This window comes from Nycticebus coucang, chromosome X (assembly GCF_027406575.1).
Source record: "Nycticebus coucang isolate mNycCou1 chromosome X, mNycCou1.pri, whole genome shotgun sequence".
In the NCBI taxonomy this organism is placed as follows: domain Eukaryota; kingdom Metazoa; phylum Chordata; class Mammalia; order Primates; family Lorisidae; genus Nycticebus; species Nycticebus coucang.
The window spans coordinates 20510903-20527805 of NC_069804.1; the positions used below are offsets into that span (position 1 = coordinate 20510903).

The 16903-nt window shown below is 36.0% G+C and overlaps 1 protein-coding gene across 7 annotated transcripts in view; it reads left to right on the forward strand.

Moving 5' to 3' along the window:
* The window catches only part of CNKSR2 (connector enhancer of kinase suppressor of Ras 2), a 330879-nt gene that overhangs the window by 253521 nt on the left and 60455 nt on the right, over window positions 1-16903 (forward strand). For all 7 annotated transcript variants that reach the window (XM_053580413.1, XM_053580414.1, XM_053580415.1 and 4 more), the window contains 2 exons: window positions 16189-16237; window positions 16666-16838. In XM_053580413.1, coding sequence (XP_053436388.1) covers window positions 16189-16237; window positions 16666-16838 — 222 coding nt within the window. The remainder of the gene's footprint in view (window positions 1-16188; window positions 16238-16665; window positions 16839-16903) is intronic.

Here is a 16903-nt window from a genome sequence, read left to right on the forward strand (position 1 = left end):
CTGGGAGGCCCAGGTGGGTGCATTGCCTGAACTCACAGATTTGACACTAGCTTAAGCAAGAGCAAGACTCCATCTCTAAAAATAGCTGGCATTGTGGTGGGCACCTGTAGTCCCAGCTACTTGGGAGGCTGAGGCAAGAGAATCACTTGAGCTCAAGAGTTCGAGGTTGCTATGAGCTATGATGCCAAGGCACTCTACTGAGGGCAACTGTCTCAGAAATAAATAAATAAATAAATAAAATAAAAGAATACTAAGGAAATACTACAAACAACTCTATGCACATAAGTTTATCAGTTTAGATGAAATGGAGCAATTCCTATTCCAAATATCACAAACTACTAAAACTCACCAAAGATGAAGGATATAATTTGCATAGTTCTGTAACTATTAAATAAACTAACCATTAAAATACTTCTAAAATATAAATACGGAAATACTTTTAAAAGCACCAAACCCAGGGCAGTGCTTCTGACTCAGTGAGTAGGGCGTTGGCCCCATATACTGAGGGTGGCAGGTTCAAACCCGACCCCGGCCAAACTGCAACAAAAAAATAGCTGGACATTGTGGTGGGCGACTATTGTCCCAGCTACTCGGGAGACTGAAGCAAGAGAATCTCCTAAGCCCAAGACCTGGAGGTTGCTGTGAGCTGTGACACCACAGCACTCTACTGAGGGCAACAAAGTGAGACTCTGTCTCTGAAAAAAAAAGGGGGGGGGGAGAAGGAAAAGAAAAAAAAAAAAAAAAAGAACCAAACCCAGAGTACTGATATTTTTGTATGAGTTGAGTGTAAGAGTAGCCCATTTTGCTTTTTATGTTCAGTGATGTTTTTAAAGCAGTGGTTCTCAATTTTCCTAATGCCTCCTAAAGCCATGACCCTTTAATACAGTTCCTCATGTTGTGGTGACCCCCAACCATAAAATTATTTTCATTGCTACTTCATAACTGTAATTTTGCTACTGTTATGAATCATAATGTAAATATTTGATATGCAAGAAGTATTTTCATTGTTACAAAGGGGTCATGACCCACAGCTTGAGAACCACTGTTTTCAAGTGTTACAAGCCTATAAAATATATTATGTATAAGACTTGTGACTTAATTGAATTCCTAAGAGACTTATTAAATTCATAAATTTTATTAATTTTAAAAATATTATTTAAATGTGTGGATTTTTTTCGTTAATTTCTAAGCTTTAGAAGTTGAATATTAAAAAAAAACTCACCAATATACCCTCAGTCTTGAAAGATATCTGTTCACACTATAATGTATAAAACATATTAATAATAAACTGAAGCCAGTCTTTTTGGCTTCATGTTTGAACAAATGTGGGTCTTATTATGCCAGTTCTTTGTTAGATACTGTCAGGAAGCAAAACATAAAGATCTGGCTTAATCAGTGAGGTACCTACCATACAAAACAGGATACAGAAGAGTTGAATTAGGAATTTTTTTAGTTAAAAATTTATTAAATTTAAATTTTATTGCAAATTTCTTCTTGCCTTTAGGAAAAGGTGAAATAAAACATAAATTCCAATGAGAGGCCCTTGGCTTATTTGCTAAAAAGGTTAATCGTTATAAACTATCTGGGGACATATCTGCCTTTAGTAGCTTTTATCAACAGAGCTTAAAGAAGCCCTGTTCTCTTTTCTGTTGTAAATGTATGTCTCCAAACTTCAGATCCTCAGAAAACTTTCTCAAACTTTGTAGTATATAGGCCTTTAAAACATAAATTCCAATGAGAGGCCCTTATAAGGTTAATCATTATAAACATCTGGGGACATATCTGCCTTTAGTAGCTTTTATCACAGAGCTTAAAGAAGCCCCGTTCTCTTTTCTGTTATAAATATATGTCTCCAAACTTCAGATCCTCAGAAAATTTTCTCAAACTTTGTAGTATATAGGCCTTTTCTGATCCCATGATCACCCTCCTCTTACTACCTTGCCATTATAACTCGTTTAATCAAGCATTTGAAGTTTAATAAAACCATAGGAAAAGTATCTTACCCGTATAATTCCTTAAAGTTTATTCTTATTGAAGGGCCATAACCTGTACTAAATTATTTTCTTCAATTAACTTCTAAAATATATTACCTTATTCATGATTTCAGCACTCTCTAATTCCACAAAACTATATATAGGTTTAATTATTTGCTGTATAAACCCAAATTTTATCCATAATCTCCTCTTAATAAACTACAATAATGGCTCGGCGCCTATGGCTCAAGCGGCTAAGGCGCCAGCCATATACATCTGAGCTGGCGGGTTCGAATCCAGCCCAGGCCTGCCAAACAACAGTGACAGCTGCAACCAAAAAAATAGCTGGGCATTGTGCAGGCACCTATAGTCCCAGCTACTTGGGAGCTGTAGGCAGGAGAATCACTTGAGCCCAGGAGTTGGAGGTTACTGTGAGCTATGATGCCACAGCACTCTACCTAGGGCGACAGCTTGAGGCTCTGTCTCAAAAGAAAAGTTAAAAATAAACTATAGTAAGGCACAATTACTACTATTACATTCTGGTTTCTTGAATATAAATTTTCCAGGTACAATGTTAAAGTGTTCACAGCCTTCCTTGACTTGGCTGTGATAGCAGTTGATAATGGGCCAAAGATCATGAGCTCAACCTAGCATCTTAGTTCTAATATTGCTAAATTTGTCTCTTAACATCCCTACAAATACTAGGGTAATTGAGGAACAGGATCATAAGAGACTTGAATCCAAAGCAATCTGGAATGGTTTTAGATCAAATAATGCAAACTTTCCTGTCATAGATAGTAAATAGCAGGATAAGTTGTCTTCCCATGGTTTCTTTTCTGATTATAAATCTCGAGTGGCCCCAAGAGACAACAGTTCTTATGTCTGGCAGCCTCTTGGTAAAAGGATTCAACATTAAAGAAAATAATTGCCTTTTCTAAAATTCAGGTGACCAAAGATAATGTTATAGTTACAAAACATGAGCTTTGAATCGGCTGTAAAAACCTAGACACCTATCTGAACCTCAGTTTCTCATCAGTGAAAAGAGGATAATAATACTTACTTCACTTATTTTTAGGAATTAAACCATATATATAAAGTTATTTCCACTGTGCTGAAAGTTACAAATATATGACTTACATGCAACTTGCCACTTAACAGATGGAGGCTATTACATGTACCTGTTTTAACTTACAAATTCAATTTAAGAATAAACCTATAGAACCCTTCTCATCTGTAACCTGGAGACTGCCTATAACTATTCTTAACTCCATATAGAAAAAAGCTCATTTGCATCTAAGGGAATTTACATCCTGATGAGAAATCAGGAAGCCTTCTACAACTAAAATATCATCCATTCCCTCTGGGCATTAATGAGTGTATCATTTAAGCTTTAATCAGAGAAGTGCAATCACTAAGTGACAAGGAATACAGGACTAGATCTTAGTTGAGAGGCTGGTAAAGATGCCTCAGCATAGCCAGAGGTTGGGTAAAAAAAAAAAAAAAAAGAAGAAGAAGAAGAAAAAAATCTAGACATGTAGACATGAATTGAGAGAGAATAAGACAAACTATAACCCATGAACAAATGAGTATTGCATCCAACTTCAACAATGAACCTGGTACCCTTCACCATGGAGATTCACAAGCTCCTGGTTCAGTACTTAGAGGAGCTGGAGGAGCTTCAGGGCTGGTGGCTGACCTACGCCAACAAGGCAGACCAGCAGAAAAATAACAACATGTGTGAACTGCAGCAGTGACTGACACCCTGCACTGACCTTTAACGCAAAAGGGCTGCAAAATTAACATATATTTATGTTGTAGCCAGCCCTAATCTAGAGCCAAATAGAAAAGGGCATTCTAAGAAACATAGTTTCTTTCAGCTTAGCTAAATAGACCCCGTAGGAAGCTACCAAACTGAGGTTTCCTTCTCTGTGGTCATTATTTGTGCCTCAGGTAAAACTTGCTTTGAAAATTTCTCTAGTGACGGTATGTATCAGATTCAGTGGTAAGATAAAAATCCTAAATTATCATAAACCTGGAGTGGACTCTGGAGTGTATCTCACTTCTATGAAAGTACTACCCACACAACTTATTTAATTTTCCAAAGCATATATTGGAAAATGTAACTTTAAATTGTCTTTTATGTATCTTCAATCAAAAGATGATTAATATAAGTAATAACTAGGATGGAATATCTAATTTATCTAAAGAGGTTTCTACTTAATAAAACATTAGACAATTCTTTAAAGAATTTCTTCACATAGTCTTAGAATACCAGAAGGCTGTGTACCTAGTCCATATTATCTTAGTCAAGTATTGAATCTCCTTCATTTGCATTTTAGCATGAATTTATCCTCAATTTTTATTATATGGCCCAAGAAACAGCCACATAAAATCCACTTCTTCGTTTGCTATAAAATATTTATGGATACTATATTTTCTATTCCTTTGTAAATCCCTCATTTATATTTTTATAGTTGAGTAAAAGCTGTGATTCCCTGTGGTGACACTGTACATGTATATAAAGAATCTGATACTGTGTCTGGCACTATAGTAATGCACCAATAATGCATTCTTCCTCCAACTATACAACCCCAATGTCCTCATCAGTGGACTGAGGACAAGCAAAACATAATATTATAAGTGCATTTGAAGTAAGTTCTGGAGAAATTACAACAAATATGGAGCCCTCCAGAATCTAATTTTTCCTGTCAGAACTTTCATAAGTTACTTTCTTTCTCTTATCCAGTTTTCTCGTTTTCTAAATGAGCATAGCACTACAGGGAGGACTATAAAAATGTTATCTAAATTGGCAGCATATCCCACCAATCACCCTCCCTCTGCACACCTTCCCCCTCTCTCTCCCTCTCCCCATATGCTTAGGTTATAACTGGGTTATAGCTTTCATGTAAAATCCATAAATTAGTTTCATAGTAGAGCTGAGTACATTAGATACTTTTTCTTCCATTCTTGAGATGGGGTGATTAGTGGGATTACACCTGCAGTGCATCTTACAAGGATACATGTGAAACTTAGTAAGTGTAGAATGTAAATGTCTTAACACAATAACTAAGAAAATGTCAGGAAGGCTATGTTAACCAGTGTGATGAAAATGTGTCAAACGGTCTATAAAACCAGTGTATTATGCCCTATGATCACATTAATGTACACAGCTATGATTTAATAAAATTAATTAATTAATTAATTAATTAAAAAATAAATTGGCAGCATAAGGATGATTTGATTCCTGTCGCAAACACGGAAGTTTAAAAAAAAAAAACCTTCTAATAAAGTTCTTTTTTCCTTTCTGTTAGGTAAAACCAATTTAGCTTTTTAGTCTTAAAATCATGTTTACTATATGGTTTAGTATGAAAGAGAAGAAAGAGTATATATTATATCGCTCAATTATCTTATAAAATGAATTGCAAGTTGTGATTTTTTTTTTTTGAGACAGAGTCTCACTTTGTCACCCTCAGTAGAGTGAATGGCATCACAGCTCACAGCAACCTCCAACTCTTGGGCTTAAGCAATTTTCTTGCCTCAGCCTCCCAAGTAGCTGGGGCTACAGGCAGCCGCCACAATGCCTGGCTATTTTTAGAAACAGGGTCTTGCTCTGGCTCAGGCTCATCTCTAGGATTGCAGGCATGAGCCACCATGCCCGGCTTTAACTAAGAAGTATCAGGAGTAGGAGTTTCCCTAATTCTGCTTTTCATCTATTAGAACTTTCTCCCTTTGTTTCAAGTGCAAAATCCATGTTAATTATACACATCAATCAGGCACCCCAAAATAGCTGTATCTCATATGGCTGGTGATTACTTCCATACATGGTGGGACTCAAACATAAACTAAGTGCTTTTCAATGAGTAATCTAACATTTAGTGTTAAAACTGACAATGATTACAGGTACACATGATTTTTAAAACATCAATAATTAGATCTACATTGGTAGCTAATTAGCTAGTTTTTCCATTCATTTTTAAATGAGGATCACGTAAAGTTAGTGCCCCTTCAATCTATTCTCACCACACCAGCTAAAGTGATACATTAGTGCTCTATGACACATTTTGAGAGCATCTGACCCAAATCTCTGATCTTGCAAATGAGGAAATTGTGAGATCAAGAATAGTTCAGTGACTTGTCCACAAAGAAGTAGAATGTGGCCTGAAATATGGAGAGTTAGAAGTCAAGTCTCCTGATTCCTACCATAATGTTCCATTGGCGCTATACATACCATTCTTGCTGAAAAATAAACATTCTAAGTGTATCACTCCAGCTGGTGGGTTGAGAATAGACTAATAGACTGGGGTAAGTGTGGCAACAGGGATACAAGATACAAGGGATATATGGTTAATTCAGGTAAGACATAAAGGTAGCTTAACTCTGGGTGCTAACGTGAAAGTGGTGAGAAGGAATTGGACTCTCAAAATGTTTTGAAGATAAATGGACAGGATGTGCTGACAGATTACATATGAGATACCATACCTCAGTGTCCCACACATATAGATGGTCAGTCACTATTTGATTGATGCTTTCGACAGGTAATTGTGTATCAGGTACTATGCTAGGCCGTGAATATAGAGCGATGGTATAAGCAAATGGTTTCTGCCTTCATAGAAAGTAGTGCAGCAGGTAAAAACCATACCTTAGGAAAGGGAGCCAAGTAGAGTCAAAGCATTGCATAATAATCAGGCGTGTATCAGGCAAAAAATTGCATAACACAATGAATCAGCTTTAAGAGATTCTTCCTGTGTAAAGAATTAGTGGACAGGTAGGCTTGCCTTATTTGGATCCATGATTTCCTCATCAGTATTGACCCAAGATTTTTTAACTGTACCTAGTTCAGTTAACTAGACACCTACTGTTAACAGGTTTGCAATAAAATGTGACTGCATTTCTATTCATGTCTACCTTGACTGAGCTTTATAACCTTTCTGCACCTTGATTTCTGTCTCATTTGCAAAATTAAGATGTTAGCATGAGCCTTCCTCTCATGAAGATATTATAAGTGGTTTCCAAAAAAAACCTTGCAAATCATCTTTTCCAACCCACAGAGCAATATAACTTGCTAATTAAAATAAAATTGATAAAGCATTAAAATTAGAAATTGATAAGATGTTGCTGGTTTGGATTATTTGCATTAACATAAAAGTGTTATCCTTGCTAATATCTTTCTGTTTGATAAAATTATTTTCTTCTCACGAAGCAATGTACTTGTATCACATGTCATGGGAAGTTTTAATAAATGGATGTCTTCATCTCAGAAGCATTTTTTCTTCTCTCTCCTATCGTTACTATGACTACAGAATACTTACTTGGGAGGCGGTGGTACACTTATTAGTTAGGAGCCCAGGTTTGGGGTTGACAGACCTGGGTTTGAATTTTGACCCTACCCCCTTTTGTGTCATCATGAGCAAGGCATTTGTACATTCTGTGTCTTAGTTTCCTATTCCATAAGAAGTTAGTAATCATCACTTTAAAGATTTATTATAAATATTAAAATTGGTAGCTTATGTAAAGTCCCTAATACTGTGACTGCTACATAATAAGCTCTTGATAAATCTTTGTTATGATCTGAGGATGACAGTTCTTGTATCCTAAGGGTGGTAAATCTTGTTAGCCTTCTCATATATTCACCAACTTATCTCTCCTCTCCTTCCTCCCTTACCACTGTATGGGAAAGGGGGACTCACCTCATGGGATCCTGAATATGAATCACCTCTTTCTTTTAGAATCTAGTATGCATGACATTCTTTTGATGAAATATTGACTCTGCCCAACCAAAGTTGTTTCATCTTCTCTAGATTCCTCCCAATTATTGCCTTTTTGTTCTTATTTGCTAATTTATTAGTTTATATGTTAAAAGCATGTTATTTTTGAGTGAGTGTAGAGCCACTTTTAGTCAATGAAAGTTCAGGTCAACTTTACTGACAGAGTCCAGAGCTACCTCATCCCACTGTACTGTGGACCTAGTGTGTGTGCAGTGTCACATCCCTCATCCCACTTAGCTCCAAGTTTTTCTTTCATCCATAAGAATGGACAAGGCTACCACCGTCAATGCTGTTACTTCTTATAAATTGAAGATTTCTTGACTTAATGTTTTGTTCCATTAGCATCTTATCCCACATGGTCATAGTTAGCCTTTTTTCTGCCTATGTATAACAATTAGAAAGTAAGAGAAAACATTTTTCTTTGTGAAATATTTGAAATCTCAGAGGATTTTATATTTTAAAAGAAAATTTAAATATATAGAAGCAGCTATCATTTACCCCAAGTGTTTCAAATTACTAAGCACCTTCTTATGATGGGGGGGAAGCAGAAAGAGGGACGGAGGGGGGGGGTGGGGCCTTGGTGTGTGTCACACTTTATGGGGGCAAGACATGATTGCAAGAGGGACTTTACCTAACAATTGCAATCAGTGTAACCTGGCTTATTGTACCCTCAATGAATCCCCAACAATAAAAAAAAAAAAGAAAGAAATAAGCTATTGATTTGGCTAGTCACTGAAGAAATGTTGGAACTTTGGAGAAAATTACAGTAAGAGGAAGTTGCTATATTGCAACAAGAGAGTATTTTGATTGCAATTTTTTCCGTAAGTGAGGCAATTTACAACTTGAGAAGAATTTAATAGTAGCTGAGTTTTCAAAATGTAATACAGAAACTGTCATTTTTTTCCCACAATTAAAATAAGTGCTTCTGAAAATTTCAGGATAAGAATGACCCAAATTACCCTCCCCCCCACACACACTTCCCCATTCAAATGGAGTTTGAACAGAACATCTGTGAATAAAATGAAAGACAAATGTTCTTTTCAGGCAAATGTATGAAAAAGAGATCTTTTATAGCCAAACAGAATACTATTGCATGCATCACCATGGTTAAGAGGATCAACAATACTTTCATAATGGCCTTTTATTTTAGCACATTCTATTTTTATGGTTAGAATTATGATTTCAACATATCTATTCATAATTCATCATATAATTATTTGCATAAATATCTTTTGACACAGATTTAATGTACTTTTGACAGCCACATCTTGAATTTAAATTTAAACTGTTAAATGCACTAAGACGATCTCACTGCAAGTAATGTTAAAGGAGATCAGATAAAAAGGAACTTTCTCTTATCTACCAAGACGAATGGCCTACTAAAGAACAGAACTTTAAGTAATATACACAGATTAGTGAAATTATTCAGGTTAAAACAATCAGCTAATTAAGATTACATCCTGTGCTCTTCGCCGATGGTTTATTCAACATTCATTCACTCAACCAGTATTTATTGAGCGCCTACTCTGTGTTAGACTCTATTCTAGGCAGGAGACAACACAATACATAAAATAGAATTATCCTTCTGCAATGGAATTTATATATGGGTGGAAGTCCAGGTAAGAAATCGAAGTTCTTTATATAATGCTAAATGTTAAGGAGAGAAATAAAGCAGAGAAGAGCCAGAAGTGTTGAAGGCAATGAGGATAACAATTATAGATAGGGAATCTTGGGAAGAGTTTAATAAAAATAAATCATTTGAATAATGACCAGAAGGAGGTAAGGCAGTGACCCACGACAGTATCTAGGCAAAGAACATCCCAGACAGAAGAAACAACAAGAGTAAAGGCCCTGGAATGGGATCATGTTTGGCATAATCTAGGAATTTTACGTGTAGCTGGAACAAAAATAGCAGAGGAGAGAGCAGTAAGCAAAGATAACAGAGGAACAGATCATGTGGGGCCTCCAGGGTCATTAAAAGGATATGATATTTATTCAGAGTGAGATGAGAAACTATTAGAGAGTTTTGCATATAAGAATAACATAATTCAAATCATATTTTAGCAGAATCATTCTGGATGTTGTGTTAAAATTCGAGGGGGTAAGAATGGAAGCAGGGAGAACAGGTAGGAGGTATTTCAGTAATCCAGGTGAGAGATGATGGTGGCTTAGACCAGGGTGGTAGTAGTAGTAGTAATAGTAGTAGTAGTAGAGTCATATTGTGAATACATTTTGAAGACAGTACTGATAAAACTTGCTGATAGATTGGTTATGGAGTATAAGAGAAAGAAAAGACTCTTAAGATTTTGTACCTGAACCACAAGGGAGGAAAAAATGGGATTAACCTTTTACTAAGGTATAGAAGACTAGGAGAAGAAGAGATTTGGTTGACAACTGTTACACATAGACATCATGAGCTAAATTTTATACATGTTAAATCTATTTAGTTAGATAGCCTTTAGCTCACTCAAGTCTTTGCTAGTGGTAAGAATTCATAACTAGGCTCGGTGCCTGTAGTACAGTGGTTACCGCACCAGCCACATACACCGAGGTTGGCAGGTTGGAACCCAACCCAGGCCAGCTAAACAACAATGACAACTGCAATAAAAAAAAATAGCCAGGCGTTGTGGTAGGCACCTGAAGTCCCAGCTACTTGGGAGGCTGAGGCAAGAGAATCGCTTAAGCCCAAGAATTTGGGGTGGCTATGAGCTGTGATGCCACTTCACTCTGCCGAGGGTAACATAGTGAGTCTCTGTCTCAAAAAAATAAAAATTTATAACTAAATGAATTAGAGTTTGTAGAACATTCTTTGAAAACTCAGAGCACTTTCTTTCACCCAGATGCTCACTATAATAAACAGAAAGTGCTAGTGACAGCATTAGGAAGATTTTAATGAATGATTGTTTAGGAAATAAGATGAACATACAATTTTTAAGAGAATTGGCCTTTAAAAATGCTTACAAAATGAATCTGTTTTTGTTGGCTTATAAGCATTGTAAGCTCTCACACCCACCTTACCACAAACACATAGCAATAAAAAAAGATATGATCATAATTTTAAAATGAGATCAAATTTCCAAGGACCAGAAGAAAAAATAAAAATGTTCAATGTGGGTGGCGCCTGTGGCTCAGTGAGCAGGGCGCTGGCCCCATATACCGAGGGTGGCGGGTTCAAGCCCAGCCCCGGCCAAACTGCAACAAAAAAAAAGAAAATAGCCCGGCGTTGTGGCGGGCGCCTGTAGTCCCAGCTACTCGGGAGGCTGAGGCAGGAGAATCGCCTAAGCCCAGGAGTTGGAGGTTGCTGTGAGCTGTGTGATGCCACGGCACTCTACCAAGGGCCATAAAGTGAAACTCTGTCTCTACAAAAAAAAAAAAAAAAAAAATGTTCAATGTTAGCTGAGAACTAAAGCTATATATCTGTTAGACTCTGACTCCAGAAAGAGTTGGAGATGACAGGGGTCTTCTCTAATGAGTATCAGAGAACAAACGGACTTCAGCTATGGTGGGAACCTAAAAATTAACTCACTGGGTAAAACCAACTAGAAAGGAAGGAGAGCTTCTTCACACCTGAGTAAGGAGGTTGAATAAAAATACAACCAGCGCTAAATAAAGAGTTGAATAAAAATACAATTAACCAGAGCTAAAACTTATGTAAAACTGAATTCCTGGGTTTCAATGGGGAATAAAGAGAGATGTATACTCAGAACAATGGGCCAAGCTGGACTGCATGGATAGGACAGCAACACATGCCTCCACTAAAAGGCCTGCTTAGTGTTTGAAGGCACTCAATGAATGGAGGCAAAAGACCACATAACTTTTAAATATGGAGGGTTGAGTGCAAAAAGAATCTTCCTTTCAGGAAAAACTTTCCACTCTAGCTACAATTTCAAAGCATCTAAAGAAAATGAATACTTTTTGAAATGGCAGTAAACTAAACAATCAAGTGATTCTTTCACCACTAAATGGAAACTATGAGAATGCATATTTCAGCCTGAAATGCAGCCTGAAAACAATGCATATTCAGGCTGAGCGTGATGGCCCACACCTGTAATCTTAGCACTCTGGGAGGCTGAGGCAGTTGCTTGAGTTTAGGAGTTCAAAACCAGTCTGACCAAGAGTGAGACTTCATCTCTAAACATAGCCAGTTGTTGTGGTATGTGATTGTAGTCCCAGCTACCTGGGAGGCTGTGGCAAGGGATCACTTGAGCCCAAGAATTTGAGGTTGCTGTGAGCTATGATGACACCATAGCACTCTACCAAGAGCAACAAAGTGAGACTGTATCTCAAAAAAAAAGGATATTCAGAAGAGCCATTACCAACTAGATGATATGAAAATGTAAAATGTATCCAATGAAATACTCTATAGATAAGATAAACTTTAGATTCCATCAGAGAAAGAATTAGAATTGGAAGACAGTAGAATGAATTCATCTAAAGAGTATTGCAGAAGTATGAATGACTAAAAAATATGAAAGATGCATGGAAGATAAATTGAGAGGCACCAGCAAATATCTATAGTGGGGGGGGGAAAAGAGGCTGGTAAAGACCATTTGAAGAGATAATGTCTGAGAATTTTCAGAATTAAATATCAGTGCAATACAAAGAATGCCAAATAGGATTAAGTAGGATAAGTTATAACCTAGACATACCATAGTTATCATAGTGAAACTATAGAATATTAGGGGTATAGAGAAAATATATAAATTACAGAGACTAAAGGCAGATTATAACAAACAAATGACAGAGTAACTATAGAAGTCTTAAGAGAAAAAAATAGATGCCAAAAGAAGACAATGTATTTAAATTATTGAGGCAAAATCATTTTCAACTTAGAATTTTACATTCAGCCAAGCTATTATTTAAAAGTAATGGATTTTCAGACATAAACTAGAATAGTTTTCTACTCACAGACTGCTGAGAAAAAACTTCAAAAAGATATACTTGAACATAAATATGGAAGAAGGGTTATTGGAAGCTAATATGAAACATATGGAAGTAAGGTAGATTATCAGCTTTTATCCTCATGAAACAAATATTCATCTTCACGAATACAAAGATTCTGGGCCTCCTTTTTAGTTAGTTGTCATAGCACCTTATATGCTCCCCTATATTATCCATTATAGTCATATATATGTTTGTTCTTTTTTTCCCCAGATTCCTCATTTTTTAAATTTCAGATTATTATAGAGGTACATGTGTTTTGGTTACATAGTTTGCTTCTATAAGGTCAAAGTCAGTTATAGGTGTGTCCTTCACCCAGAAAACATGCACTATACCCATGCAGTGTGCCCATTAGGTAGGAATTTATTCATTCCCCTAAGTGAAGTATTGCAAGAATGGAAAAATAAACACTACATGTACTCAATACTAAATTGGAACTAGTTGATCAGTACCTATTTGCTCATATGAAAGCAAAACTCAATGAAATTCAAGTAGGGGGAAGGAGAGAAAGGCGAAGACTAAATTCTATAAGTCTGTACTTTAATGCTTGCCCTTATTAAACTTTGCACAATATACTTAAAACTGAAAAAAATGGTGCCAATTAAATTTTTGTCACTGAGAATATATGAATTGCATCAATTCTATTAGAAAGACTATACAAGGTCATAAATTTGCACCTGGAGAATGTACACTGTTGCTGGTGACATGAAGAAAGTTTCATTGTCAGGCGCTTATTTCTATGTATGAATGATGAATAGTTCCTAATATAAGTGTGTAAAGGACCTTTTTGCATGTGACGCTTTTTCAGAGGTCCCCAAGACCACCCACATGTTCCACGATTTGCTAACATTCACAGGACTCAATATATAGTTGAATTTATAGCTAAGATTTATTAACAGTGACACACCAAGGAGAAATAGCCAGATCAGTAAGGAAAAAAGACACCTTTAAAGTCTAGAGAAATGTGCATATAGGTTTCCTGTGCTCTCTCTCACCCATTATAGGTCACACAGATCACACTCTCCCCCCAGTAGCAAAAATACAGTCAAATGTATGCAGTGTTTCTGCCCAGGGAAGCCCATTAGAGACTCAGCACTCAAGGATTGTATTAAATTTGTCACATAGGCATCCTCTGCCTAGCAACACCAAAATTCTACCTTCCCCGAAGAAAAGCAAATATGCAGTGCCCTAGGTAGGCAAAACAGTGTTATCATTTAGGAAAGCTTTGTATGAGTTTAGGAAATTGTTTACCAGCCAGGTTTCCAGATGCCAACCAAGAACCAACCCTGTAAGTAGGCCCCTCAGGGATGCTATATTAACTCTTTTCTGTGCAGAGACTTAACTTTAAAGTTTTAATAGATTTTTCATTACCTTCAAAAGCATATAATTAAATTTCTCATTTTAGAAAATGTCAAGTCACTTGGAAAAGTAATGAAATTTCTCTTAAGAGAACTCTTTTTATATTTATAATGTCTACTAAAGACATCTAAGGCTTTCCTTCCTTGAATGATGGGTAAATCTATCTTGAGTGCCTAGGAGTTCTTAGATTTCAATAGTACGTACACTGATTATAATAAGTAATCATGATCTTTATGAAAATATGTTGATAGGGAAAGAAAAATAATATTGTTAAAAAGAAAATCTGGAGAGCTTAAAACATGTTTTTGTGTATATTACTCAAGTAGACCTTTGGGTTCTAAAGGATAGCATGCAAAAAGCATAGGAGGGACATTATGTAACCCACTTCTTTTAAGCTGTCTGTTATTCATGTAGCTTTCTAAAAACAAACCACCTCCATCTTTGTCATTTTTCAAAATAATGAGCTGTAAAACTATAATGATTACTTTTGGAAGCACAAAAGGAAAAAAACACAATCAGTAATTTTACAGCAGAACAATTTAGGGAAAATAACTATATGTAAATTAACTATACTTAAGCACACTACCCTGAGTTATTATTTGAGTCATTATTTTGAAGCAAAGTGCACTCAAGAAAATCAGCACAGCATAATGGTTTTCTCTTTTATATTTTCTCTTAAATTTTGATTGTGAATTTCTATAACTACGGATCCTACAAAGTTTGATGTGTACATAAATACACATATATATAAGATATATCTCCATATGTATACAGACACATGTATACATATTTATATTGCTTTAACACTTGGGTGTTTATTTCTGGGATACACTATATGTCAGCCAATTATCTGACTCTTTAAGAGTGCTACCCTTCTACAATATTCATTAGATCTATGTAAATCATATATAGAACAAAAATTATTAATATAAGTAGAGTGTTATTTAATGAATAAAGATAATAAACAATAGTGTCACAAAATACAAATTTATTATTTTAAAAGGCCACAAAATTTCATAACAAAATCTAGTTGCCCCTTACCAATATATCTTTAAAAAGAAAAAGAAGAATCTATTACTTAAAATTCATTTTGAAGGAGTATCTGTGAATTCAAAACACACATGCAATCTCTTATCTCTCTTAACTAATCATGCAAACATAATTAATCTTACTATAATAGTGAACAATCTAGCTTAGTATACTATTTGGAGCCAGTGACTTATAGTCATTAATTTAAAGCTAGATCAGTCAATACAGGTGTGGATTTTTCTCTAGACATGCTATGCCAGTATTTAGCATAAAGTAAACAAACAGTAACTGGGATGGGTATTTAACTAGGCAGGTATGGTACAGGGAACATGGTTCAAGGGAATAATTACAATGATGTCCCATGGAAACAAAGTGGAAGGAAGGAGAGAAATACAGGCACAAGGGGGCAGTAAGGTCAGAGGTCAATGAGTTGGATGCCTCAGTGAAGAATTTTTAAAACTTGAGAAAGTAATTCACAGATGTTAGAGGCAGTGGCTGGAGTATGCTTAAGGTATCAAACATACAGTCATGGAAGTAAGTAGCTGAGGAGTGGGAAGATAAATATCACTGGAGATGAAAGACTGAGGAGCCAAGGTGCTGACATCATCTACATGAAGACTAGTCACCAATAACAGCGACAGAAGTAGACATGAAAAGAAGATATTGATCTATGTGCTGAAATATTTAAGGACTAAGGGAATAGGAGATCAGTAGGGGATTGTAGCTAATATGATGAACTTCAAGGAAGCAAGAGTTAGTCATATTTGCCTGTCTACTAAGATTTTGTGAGAATCAAATGAGACACTGTCTGAGAAAGCACAATAAACACCTAAGAAAGGTACAAAGGGGTGTGTGTCAGTGAAAGCCCTTAGTTTTACAAGTGTTTTGTGCCCTGGTTTCTCTACCTACAAAATAAGGTAAATATAATATCCTCTCCTGCTTCCCAGGAGATTAGAAAGTTAAATGATACAATATATATGACTTTGTTTTGAGGCTTGGGAAGAAGGAAATTTTTTCCAAGTTTAAAGTCATCATTTAGCTCTTGAGAGTTCTGTTGCATGCTACTGCTCCAGACTGCTCTCTGAGCATCAGATAACATTCTTTCCTATCTTTGATTTCAGACATTTCAGCAGTCCTCTCTGCAGCACAAATCAAAGAAGAAAAACAAAGGTAAGAAAAGGAAATGAAACCTTTACCTGCTTATTTTGCACTTTGATAATCAACCAGCACACTTTACTCATCCTCTCTTGCCTGAACCCAGTGTGGTTTGGAAAGAGCACAACCCCTAGTGCAAAAGCTACCAAGACTGGCTCCTTCTCAGCTCAGTTATAATACAAGTATAATACAATTTATTATTACATCACATGGTCTCAAAAAAATTTGAGACTGGGATTACACATTTAAGATTAAATGGTGTGTCGTTTATGTAGGGGAAAAAATACTAGATTTTCGTGTTTCTCTATTCTAATACAATGTGAAAATAAGAATTTTAAAAGTTGCTAAGTACCCAGACTTACTTTGGGGATCCATAGATTAATCTTCTACCTTCATACCTTTTACAAAATTGAAAGAGCATTTCCACCCACTGTTATCTTTAGGTCCTATAGCAGGCAAGAGCAAAAGACGAATTTCTTGCAAAGATCTTGGCCGTGGTGACTGTGAGGGCTGGCTTTGGAAAAAGAAAGATGCAAAGAGTTATTTTTCACAGAAATGGAAGAAATACTGGTTCGTTCTAAAGGATGCATCCCTATACTGGTATATTAATGAGGAGGTAAGAGGAAGCGTGTTTTGTTTTCTCATCCTTTCTCTGTCTTTAATCAAAAGAATCACTGTTTG